The sequence below is a fragment of the Calliphora vicina genome, chromosome 4 (genome assembly GCF_958450345.1).
Source record: "Calliphora vicina chromosome 4, idCalVici1.1, whole genome shotgun sequence".
In the NCBI taxonomy this organism is placed as follows: Eukaryota; Metazoa; Arthropoda; class Insecta; order Diptera; family Calliphoridae; genus Calliphora; species Calliphora vicina.
The window spans coordinates 18,624,735-18,636,787 of record NC_088783.1 but is presented as its reverse complement, the minus strand read 5'-3'; the positions used below and the strand labels follow the sequence as shown (position 1 = coordinate 18,636,787).

The following is a 12,053-nucleotide window of genomic DNA, read 5'->3' as shown; positions in this document are numbered from 1 at the left end:
GAACCTAGAATAATCGAAATTACACCTATAAACAGGTAAGCCCTACCATATATCAGTCTATACTGAGTACATACAGTGGTGGCCAGGAATTTAAGACAAAAATTGTTTGCTAAATTCCACGTGATTGTCAATTATTTTTTCAAATATTTCCACAAATATGTATGCATGAGGACTGTTTTAACACACAAGTGTGTTTTATTCGACTGTGTCAAATCAAACATATTCACCACTAACACATAAAATTTTTCTACAACTTGACCAAAATTTTTTTTTTTAAATAAACACATTCTCACATTTATATCATTATATTTTTATTATTATAAAATATTCGGACCAAATTTCGTATTTTTAGTTCCATTAGTTTCGGTCATATCATGTTATTAACAGCGGATGTTCGCTGAGGTGGGTCAACGTATTTCCACTAGGGATGCCAATCCCGAAAATCCCGGGATTTTTCGGGATCGGGATTTCCCGAATCCCGGGATTTGTGAAAAAGAATCCCGGGATTTTTCGGGATTAACAAATCCCGAAATATTATGAGATTTTTGATATTTTAGGAAGATTTTTGAAGAACCCAAAGAAAGCTAAATTTCAACATATTTATAATACCAATCTCGCTTCAAATCCAAACGCATCCAGATTTTTTCATTTGAATCAGGGAGCAGCATGTATCCCTTGCATTGACGAAATTTATGTTCAAGTTATTTTCTGAAGGGGACTAGGGGAAAATATAGTCCGATTTCCGCAGTACTCTACAGTATAATTTCAGAGTACTTACAACTTATTTTGTGCAAAATTTTATAAGGATTGCCGCATAATCAAGATATTTATGACTGCTCAAACAATACTCCGGGGGACAATTGTGTGGAGCTAGGGGAAATCATGGACCATTTATTTTAATTTAATGCATTAGTTTTTGATTTGTTATATTTTTACTTAAATATATTAATGAAATCAATAGTTTTTATTGTTGAATTTGATGTTTTTGACGTTTAACTAAAATCCCGAAGTCCCGAAAAATCCCGGGGTCCCGAAAAATCCCGGGATTTACATTTCTAAAATCCCGAATCCCGGGATTTGTAAAACCCAGTCCCGTTTGGCATCCCTAATTTCCACATATATTTGTCCAAATATGTTTTACCGATTTTTCCAAACATTTTTGAGAAACTAGAATCATTAATAATAAATTGCATACCCTTAAAGGTCCTTTTATTTTGGCTCTATCGCACTTAAAATTCAGTTGATGAAAAAAATTCAAGTATTTGTCTTAAATTGGTGGCCACCACTGTATATGTGAAAATACAATTTTCTTTGTTTTTTGTGTTTTTGTATTTTTATGTAAACAACATTTTTTTTCATTATTTTCATTTCAAAATTTTTTTTTAATTTTTTAGAGAAAAAAATTTTAAGCCAAATTTTTTTTTTTCAAAATTTAATTTTTAAATTTTTTCAAAAATTTAATTTTTTTTTCACAAAAAAAAATAATTTTCCCGATTATGACCCATTGTAGAAATAGATCTAAAATAGGTCAAAAATCTAGTTTGTCCCTGTTTTTCAAAATATATCTCCCATTTGTGGACCGATTTTCTCGATTTTAAATAGTAACTGAACCTGTCTCCCGGGCAACAAACTCCCGCGGAATTTTTTATTCATAATTGGGCTGATTGTCTATATTAATGGCTTAGTAATCCAGGTATAGATCATAAATAGGTCAAAATTCGATCGTACTGCCTTCGATCGTATACAAACCATCGGACTATATTACTCCATATACAGATTTTGAAAGTCTTAGTTCCCTCCAGGAACGAGTGGTGTAGGGGTAATCTCGTGTACGAATATGACAACTGGATATATACAGATGGTTCTGAAATGAGCTGTGGTGTTGGTTCTGGTGTTTTCTGTGACAAACTTGGGATAGGTATCTCATACTGTCTTCCGAATGCAGTGTTTTTTCAGGCTGAAATTTTTGTCGACAGTCAGGCTCTGTCAAGGCTAGGTGGTCTATCTGACAGTACTTTAGTTTGGGTCCCTGCGCATAGAGCCAGAATGGGATCTGCTTTGGATATGTGCAATGCGCAACTGAGATACAGTAGGGTGGACAAGTTAATGTGGCCCTCTTTTAACGAAAAACGAACTACAGTGCACTCGCGATAATATGAACTAATTAAAACCAGGCCAGTTGACTTTTGCAAGATTGTTAATATTTGCGAATGGAATCTAATTCCCATAAAAATAAAAGTTTCTTATGTTATATTTTTTATTTATTGTTTATTGGATTTAAAAAACCAACAATTTATTTTGAAAAGAGGAATATGGAATTCCAGCTGAATGGGTGCACTAACTAAAACGTGTATGTTAGAATTTTTGATTGACAGCTGAAGACAATTTAAAAGCAAACAGCTAGAAAAATCCCCAAATTATTATACAGTTGAATTAGAATTTAGCCACTATCCTGTTGATTTAGATTTCAACTCTGAAGAAGACGTTAAAAAAATTAACTAAGTTCAATGGAAGTAAACAAGTGTTCATATATTAGGGGGTTCATATTATCGCGAGTGCACTGTATTCCATAATAGAAGGGATATATCAAGGTTGCTGGTATTAAAAAGGGCACAAATTCCTTGACAACTACATATTAACCAAGCATGGTGAGGTATCTGGATGAAAACATAATGACCTACTGATATACAGATTGAGTCTAATAACTTCGACGTTTTAGTAAGCATTACCATGTATAAATGACATTACATCTGACGAGTGGTGTGGTCTTGTCAAAAAGTGATCCTTTCGACTCTACTTGACTTTTCGTGACACCAAGCGGACCGTCGGACATGACTATATCGACTACGCTATCTATAACGATCAAGAATATATATACTTTATGGGGTCTCATAGTGAAGGGTATAAAAACAATTTATACGAAAAATTCCTTAAATTATTTATTTTAATGCACATATACATGTGCACTTAATTTACGGTTTTTTCAAATTTGAAATAATAACGGCGTTTAAAATTAAAAAAAAAAATACACTCTGTACATACAAATACAACTATGCCATACTCTCAGTGTAGCGATTTTCATTTGAGCGTTTTTCTTATTGACACCAAAAACAACAACAATATTTTAACAACTCTGTGTTAATGATACTGGCCAACAGTATTTGCAAAAAAATAAAAAACAGTGCAAATAATTTTTATAGAAGAAAAAGGAAAAGAAAAATAAACAAATTAATACGTACTTACATATATATGCAATTTATATATATAAAAAAATAAAACAATTCTGCTGTAATCAGTAAAAACAATAAAGAATTACCTCCTCAACCAGACAATAGTTCAGAAATTAAATACCAACAAAACAAATCATTGATTTTATTATTTTACACCGAAGAAAATAGCATAGAAAAAAAAGGAAAGAGTTGTAAGCGATATGGATTCGGCAGAGAATAAACCACCAATACTACATATTTTGGTAGTGGGTTTTCATCACAAGTTGGGTTGTCAGGTAGGAGTTAAAGAAAATGTTAAGATTTTCCTAGTAATAATGAATTAATTTTGTTATAGGTGGAGTTTTCGTATCCCCCCTTGGTCAAGGGTACAACTGGCATGAACGAATGTCCGTCCGGTTGGAAATATTTATCAACCCTGGCCTTGCCCGATGGCTCACATAACTTCACCGAAGATACAGTATTTTTTAATCTGCCCAGTCTAACAGATCCTACAGAAAGTGTTTATGGTGTTTCTTGCTATCGTCAGATACCCGTGGAAAGACTGAAAATACGAACGGCTGACGTTACGCGCAGTACGGTGCAAAAATCAGTTTGTTGTTTGGCTCGTTTGCCCATATACGGTTACATCGAAGTGAAACTGGCTCTGATTGCTGATGCATTTTTTGAAACGGGTGATTTTGCTTCTACTGAGCTCTTGGTAAAGGCTTATCAACAATTAAATGCATGCTTAATGAGCGATGAGTCACGTCGACCACTACGTCATTTCCATGTGGGCTTATCTTTGCGGGAAATTGTTCTACAGTGGCGTCACAAAACCTTGCAGTTATTTAAATTGTTTCTCTTGCAAAGAAGGGTGGTATGTTTTGGATCTCCTGTGCGCACCATGTGTGCTTTGATTTTGGGTATTTCCTCGTTAATACCGAGACTTTTGGAGAAAGGTTTCCAGGAGGTGGCCTGTGTTAGAACCTCTCGTCCACTGTCACCCATGCCCGACTATACAGAATCTCTGATAAAAGCCGACGACTGTAGGGAAGATCGAAATGATGCTGACGAAAAAGAAGATATTAAAACGGAAAAACCGGAGGTAGAGGAGGATATTATGCCTACAGATATTGATAATTGTGCTGGTGGTGATTTTGTGGACAATACCAGCAGTATTATGACGGCCACAACGGAAAGTATTAAGTCGAATAATAGCGATAGCAGTTCGACACCTACGGGTAAGGATGCTGAGGCATCTGATGCCTCATCTTTGACAAATGTAGCTGTAGAGGTTGGTGGTAGCAAACGTTTAGAACGTAGTAATTCATTTACTAGACAACCCAGTGAGGATACCTCATGTGAGTATAAAACAAAAGACACTAGCGTTTATTTTTAGTCAGAAAATTTTAAAATATAAAAAGTTTAATCTATAAAGAACATGTATTAAATCGAACACGCCACCATCCAAACTCCAATTGATTATGAATCATCAAAAACATGTGTGTGATATAAAATAACAAAGAGATATTTGGTAAATTTAATGCACATTCAATTACATATACCATTAGCTTAACTCGTTAAGCATCGCTCCACAATCCATAGAAAATAAAAAATTCTAAAACATTTTATAAGAAATAAAATTAATTTATTGAATGAAAAATTCTTTATAATTTTGAAGGATATGCCACACCGCGATTTTTCAAAATCTTTATACATATTTTACTTTCCGTACGCTATAATTCTGCATGTTTTCGAATCTCAAATATCCCATGAGAACGATATCTATACTAGGTATATTATTAATTTTGAAGAATTTTATTGATTCATTCGTTCATTAGTAATAGAAAATTTGTTAAAATCATTGTAAAGTAATGTTTAGATATTGTGTGACGTCAGCCACTTTCAAATTAATCACTTATGTTTTTCTGATCACACTCAATATACCCTTCACTATGAGTGGTAAGGGAATAAATATAAGATTACAAACCCATGATGTATATATATTCATAGTTATAGTTAGCGGATTCGATATAGCCATATCCTTCTTTATGTATAATTCAACTTTCCGAAGCCCCCAAATATATTCGCTTTAGTCCTGGTTAGATTGCTATTTAAATTGGCGAAAATCGGCCCACAAATGGCTTATATAAGATCTGGATTACTAAGTCTCATTTCTCATTTCAAAAACCTTCCAAACGACTTATATATCGCATGGATACGTATATATCGCATGGAAATTTGACCGATAATGGGTCAAAATCGTGAAAAATATTTTTAACCCGTTTAATGTAGTTTTTATACCCTTCACCATGAGTGGCATTCCGTTTGTAATTTCTCCATTTTTTATTTGCGACCCCACAAAGTATATATATTCTAGATCGAACGGAATCGAAATATCCATGTCCGTCTGTACGTTGAAATCAATTTTATGTAGCCCCCAAATAACTTACATACATGATTCATACAGCAATATATCGGCTATAGACCCGGTTCGTTTGCTATTAAAAATCGGCCCACAAATGGCTGAGATATAAGGAAAAACCAGGACAACCTAGATTTTTTACCTATTTTAGATCTGTATCTGGTTTACTAAGACAATAGTAATAATACTATAGACAATATGGATATCTAATGATAGATAATTCAAAGTCCTTTGCAACGATGTATATAACGTCATAGTAAGTCGGACCTACAATGGGTCAAAATTGGGAAAAATATTTTTTAACTCGAATTTTTTTCACCAAAAATTTTTTTTTCATTAAATTTTTTTCTAATAAATTTTAAACAATTTTTTTAAAAAATTTATTAGTAAAAAAATTTTTTTAAAAAAATTTTTTCACCAATAAATTAAAAAAAAAATAAATTTAGTTTACCTAAAAAAAATTTTTGCTTTAAAGTATAATTTCTTGATTTGGCACAATAGAATAGAGTTCTTATACTTGTTTTAGTAAAACTCTACATCTTTAAAGAAAAAAACATTAAAGAAATTTTACACCAAAAATTTTTTTTTCATTAAAATTTTTTCACTAATAATTTTTAAAAAATTTATTATTAAAAAAAATTTAAAAAAAACATGTGTTTTCTATAAAAATGTTTCACCAATAAATTTAAAAAAAATTAAATTTACATAAAAAAAAAAATGTAAAGAAAAAAACATTAAAGAAATCCATTTCATTCCCACTCTAGCCATCGCAACTCTCACCGCTTTAACTATGGTCAATCCCGACGAGTATCGTTCACCCATTTCGATATTTGCCAGCGGTAATCTATGCTTGCCTTATCTCTCGTTGCCATATATGGATCTGCTCACCGATCCCTCTGTTCTCAGTTACGTTATTGGTACCTCGAATGTATTGTTTCAACAGAAACACCATTTGGCCGAGGTACTGGTGGACATTGAAAATGGAAATCTCGATATACGTGATTCGGAACTAAGAAAACAGTTAGTTTTAACTACAGAAGACCTCAGATTTATGGACTTTTTGCTAAAACATGTACATGCGCCCAAAGAAGATGCAGAGGGCAGTGAACACTGGATACGTAATCAATTTCAGGGTTATACGTTGGCATTATTGCGTACCACAGTGGCCACCGATGCCACCTCTAAAGATGCCGATCATTTTAATATAAATTTCATGAATGCTTTTCAAAAGACCCAGTGTTTTCAAGAGTGGTTTGACGTCAAGCCGGATACAGAGTTCTTTGAGCAACTGCCAGCTGGTCATCCATTTTCGGGTACATTGTCGGTGGCAGATATGAAATTGAAGTTGGCACAGTAAGTAAAACTAGAAAGAAAAGAAATTTAATAATTAGATTATAATATAAATTATGGTTATTTTTTTCCCTTAAATCTTAAATAGAACCATGCAAAATAGCGAAAGTGGCCGTAAAATAAATCAAGCGGTTAACAACACTAGTCGTGCAGTGGGTGGTGCCATTTCTCAAGCCAAAGGCGCATTTTCCTATTGGTGGTCTTCAATTACTACCACTCCAGCCAACTCGGCATCTCCCTCCTCCGATCCCGGCAATACTGCAGACGTAAACTCCACTCGACCCCAAGAAATCTCCGTAACATTCCAAAATAATTCCAATGAAGACAAAATTGAAGTAGGTATAAGTGTACACACCGAAGAGGGTGTAGTTTATAAGAAAATTAACGAAGACGAAGAATCAAACCAGGGTACTCCCATTAACAAACCCTCTGCAGGAAGCCAGGATGAAAAACTAATCGATAGTGCTGAAGAATTAATGGAGGAAAATCAATTGGATAAAATAAGACCAGCTGTTAACACAGAAAATCAAACCGCTGTTACAAATACCGAGGTACAGCCCCGACGAGGTATTGTAGAGATTGCCAAAGAGGCTGAAGTACTCGACAAGGAAGACAATAAACAAAATGAAACTTTAAACAATTGCGGAGCAATTGAAGTGGCTGATTCAACTGACACCACAACAACTACAACCTGCACAAACGGGGCTATTTTTATAGTATAATAAAGAAACGAATTTGTATAAAATGCCTAGCTTGACATTGTGTTTGTGTACCAGGACCCAAGTCCCATTTATCCTCAGTGCATCTCCCTCATTATAATATTTATATACGATATATGATATATATAATTTATATTTTTAGTACATTAAAAAAAACCTCCCCTTAAATGGGAGTAGACATTAAACAAATGGCCTGAGTTTGCCAGTATAATGTATTGCTACTCCTAGAACTTTTGATAAGTCATTTTGGTGATCTCTCTCTCCCTCCTTCCCCTAGACTTAAACAGTCCTTATTTGATATTTTGTAAAACCCACAATAACAACTGGTTATGTTTGTTACCAGTATTTGAATAATTTCACATCTAGTTGTTACTGTTGGTTTTAAATTGTGCAGTCTGCTGAATATTTGTTTGATGTTCTTTAAAAATACACAAAATATTTATTAAAAGTAAACAAATTTGTATAATTAATTGAAATGGATTTATTAAAAATTAAAAAAAAGAATGACAAAAACAAACAACCTATAATTAATCTTTTTAAATAACATGTTTAAATAAAGAAAAGCAAAAAGCCAAAGCTAAAAATTACAAAAAAAAAGAAAGAAACAAGTTGTTTTTATTATTTTTATTTAATCGTGTTTCTTTGTTTAACAAATATAGACTACATGGGTTGGGTTAAAGATATTAAATAAATATAAACTTTAAATAAGTTTCAAAATAAAAACAGTTTGTGTTAAATCAATGGCTCGATTTAAATATAGGCGTTAATCCTGCTAAAGGAGTTATGTTTCAGAAACCTAGTACGTAAATCTGCTAGTGCAGAAAACTGCCAGTATAACTATTAGTAAACAGATAACCAGACTTTGTGTTAATGGGGTAAGCAAGTTAAAAGTTAACACGTTTTTGATTTTGGGGTTGAATGTTCAATCAAAATCCAAATTGATAATTCAGGGAAAAAAGTCTCCAAAAAAACCTAAATACTTGCTGAAGTTACTAATTTTCCCATAGCACATGTTTATCCACAAATTTTAAATATAGTGAAAAATACCTCAATTGGCAACACTGTTTTGCTGTTAACAGAGAACTTTACAGCTTAAGAGATTTGTAAATCGCCACTAATCAAGAGAATTTGTTATTTTATGTAGTAAAAAGGATACAGTGTTGCCAGAAGAATGGATATTTATTCACTAGATGAGGATTTATGATACAAATTAAATGGTCCATGTATGTAATCCAGTCACGAGCAAAATTGGGATTCTAATGCACGCGTGCATATGCCAAAAAATTCTGCTGACGCTTTGTTGACACACCTACACTATAAGCAAGGTTATGTTGCGGATTTTTTTATGTTTATGATTTTCTCTCTTTTATTACGCACACAAATATACTCATGGTGGTATGTGTTTGCCCATAACTGATGTAATCGCTTCACGTGAGAACGGCTGATATTTTTTGTTATTCGATTTTAAATGGTTTGTAATGAAAACAAATCAAAAATTCCTGGTAAAACTCAGAAATTTTAAGTTTTTAATATATTGCCACCTTTTCACTTCTCAATTTTCTTAATAAGAGAAAATTGTTGGTGAAACTTGAGGATACATACATTGAACCAATTAAAGATTTAATCGACTCTTTTGAAATATTTTGTCATTCTCTTATAAAAGCATCTGTAATGCTTCCTTCGTGGTATAATTTTGAGTCCGTTTTATGCGATCTACAATTTCACATACGTTTTCTATGGGATTAATCCCCTTAAAAAACCACGAAAAAATTCATAATGCCATCTCAAATTATGGATTACTCCTAGGAAGGGCCTCGTCCAAGAACTGCCAATCGACCTATACCTTCATACAAGAAGCTGGAACCCTCGAACTAAACTCCAAGTTTTATAGTCTACAGTGTAGACTCTACACCAATTTCCAAATTGAGATTTATTTGGGACTGTAGGTTATAAATTATAATGCATGGAACACATTGAAGACAGCAGGCTACCAACTACAATCTGTCAAAATTAGAATACACACGTTTATATGAAGACGATTCTTTTGACGACAGCACAGCTACACGACCACACGATTGCTTTTGCCGCTGTAGCCGAATTAAACTAATTTCTATTTCTGTCAACTACAAAGCATAAACAGTGTTGCTAATATAATAAAAAATGTAAATCAAATGAGTGCTTAAAAAAAATATATTTTTTTACTTAAATAAGAGAAGTTTTTGATAACCATATTGATGTAAATTAATAACAGGTACATAATTAATTATAACCATATATATATATGTTTACTCAAAATAAGTGTTTAAATCTTAATTACTTTGGAATTTTGTACGGTTATTTTTTATTAATTATAAATCAGCTGTTTACTTTGTAGCTGTCGTCTTTAAAATAATTCAGTAGCTGCCACACGACTACAACTCCAACCAGCAGAATTTGTGTTCGTGTAGTCGTGTAGCCTGCTGTCTTCAATGTGTTCAATGCATAACCAAAAACGAATGCATGAGACCACAGCAAATTTCGAGAAATCATAACGCGTGCAGCATTGCAAAAAAGACGGCTTGATTGCCTTTAAGCGATAATGTCAATGACGCGCTAGCTCTTTCTCCCCCAAAGCTGAATTACGAATATGTAAACAGATTTCACAGGTACGAATCAGCTGGTTCCAGTAATATCACAATTTCTTTATTTTTGTAGAAATTTTTCGGGTAATTTCAATATTTATTCCTATTTGGGGTTTTAAGGCAAATTTTGTCTGGCAACACTGTAAGGATGTACATATCTGTATTCATGACGTATGTACATCTTTTTTATTCAAATCAAATTAGAAAATTCCAATTGTATCTATGTATCTTCTTTATCTCATGCATCACAATCTATGCTTTTAAGCCATCTAAACAAACACACACATGGATATCAAACATTTCAAACATATAACTGAGTTGTAAAACAAAAATTACAATAAAAAGAGCAATTCTACATAACCAACCCTGCAACACCCTTAATAAATTCTCCGCGTACGAGTGTGTGTGTGCGTTGTTGTCTTATTGTTGTCTAACAGCTTGTTTTTGTTGTTGAGTGTTTTAAATGGCAACATTCTTTTATTCTTCTACTTTTCATTTCACTATTTTTTTTTCCAGTGAGAATGTCTGTTGCCGTGTGTGTTTGTGTGTGAGATGTTCTTCTATTTTGACAAACAGGCTCTTTTAGTGCGAGAAGAGTCGTTTATTCAGTTTGAAATTTTAAGTCAATGAAGTCTGTGGTAAACTTCAAGTTCGCGCTGTTACCGCGACTAAAGTTGTCTGGAAAAGATGTAAGTTTCATGTTGTTTGTTAGAAAAATAAAAAAAATATTACTTGAATTTAATTGAGAAAAGTGCAATAAATAGTTTTCACCAAAATTTTAATGCTTTTTCCGTTTATATTTGTGTTAAAAATTATGTTTAATTGCAATCACAAGGTGTTTTTTTAAGTTGTTTTTTAATAAAAGGAAATAAAAATATTACAGAAGACAACTACATAAAGTTTTGTTGCATAATTTCCAATTAATTTGTTATACATAAATACATATTTACCAAAACTTAGTTTCATTTAATTAATTTTTGTGTGTGGTAACTAAGGCCGACAAAAAAAAAGGTATATTATTTATAATCCCTGTGAATTTCGTTAGTGAAATTTATTTAAATTGTGAAATTCATTTACATAAAGGAGAAAAATGAAAAAAAAACCAAGGGCGTTCGTTCATTAAAAAGAAAAAATCATTTTAGCATTTCTGCACATGGAGTTTTTTTTTGATGTTCCTGTTCATTCCTGGCTGTGTGTTTTATAGTGTGATGCGACAGCGAAGACGACGACAACAACTTTGTCTACAACAGTATTGTTATTGTTGTTGTTTTTTTCTTTTGGTAAAATCAATAAAAACAAATTTCTTATTTTGATGTTATTGTAATTCATTCATACGTACGAATTGCAAAGATAAAACAACAACAAAAACTTGCATTAAATTAACTAAAAAATTCGAAGAGCTTAAAATGTAAAATAGCAACAAAAAATGAAGAAAAATCAATGTTAAAAATTCTCTACTTTATAAGAGCAACAACAAATGTTAAGAGAGCAAAAAGCAGTTAGTGTTACGGTAATATGGCGATGCCAGATTACGTTTTAGAAATCACTAGAGTTTTAAGGATATTTTAACGAAATTATGTATGGTGACTAATATTGTTTTTGTTTTGTTATGAATTTAAGCAAATATATTAAATATTTATAAAAATTTGGTGTAATACAATTGAATAATACAAAGCAGATTTTTAAATTGAATGGTATTGTCTGTTTATCTTATTTTGTTTACCAAAAG

The 12,053-nt window shown here is 32.3% G+C and overlaps 1 protein-coding gene across 1 annotated transcript; it reads left to right on the top strand.

The window, feature by feature from the left end:
• The first annotated feature begins 3,167 nt into the window (after positions 1–3,167).
• Positions 3,168–8,311, top strand: LOC135956610 (late secretory pathway protein AVL9 homolog). The gene is made up of 4 exons (XM_065507148.1): positions 3,168–3,505; positions 3,565–4,570; positions 6,399–6,987; positions 7,073–8,311. Exons 1-4 carry the CDS (start codon positions 3,431–3,433, stop codon positions 7,704–7,706), a joined length of 2,304 nt encoding a protein of 767 aa, XP_065363220.1. The 5' UTR covers positions 3,168–3,430; the 3' UTR covers positions 7,707–8,311.
• Positions 8,312–12,053: the final 3,742 nt, after the last annotated feature.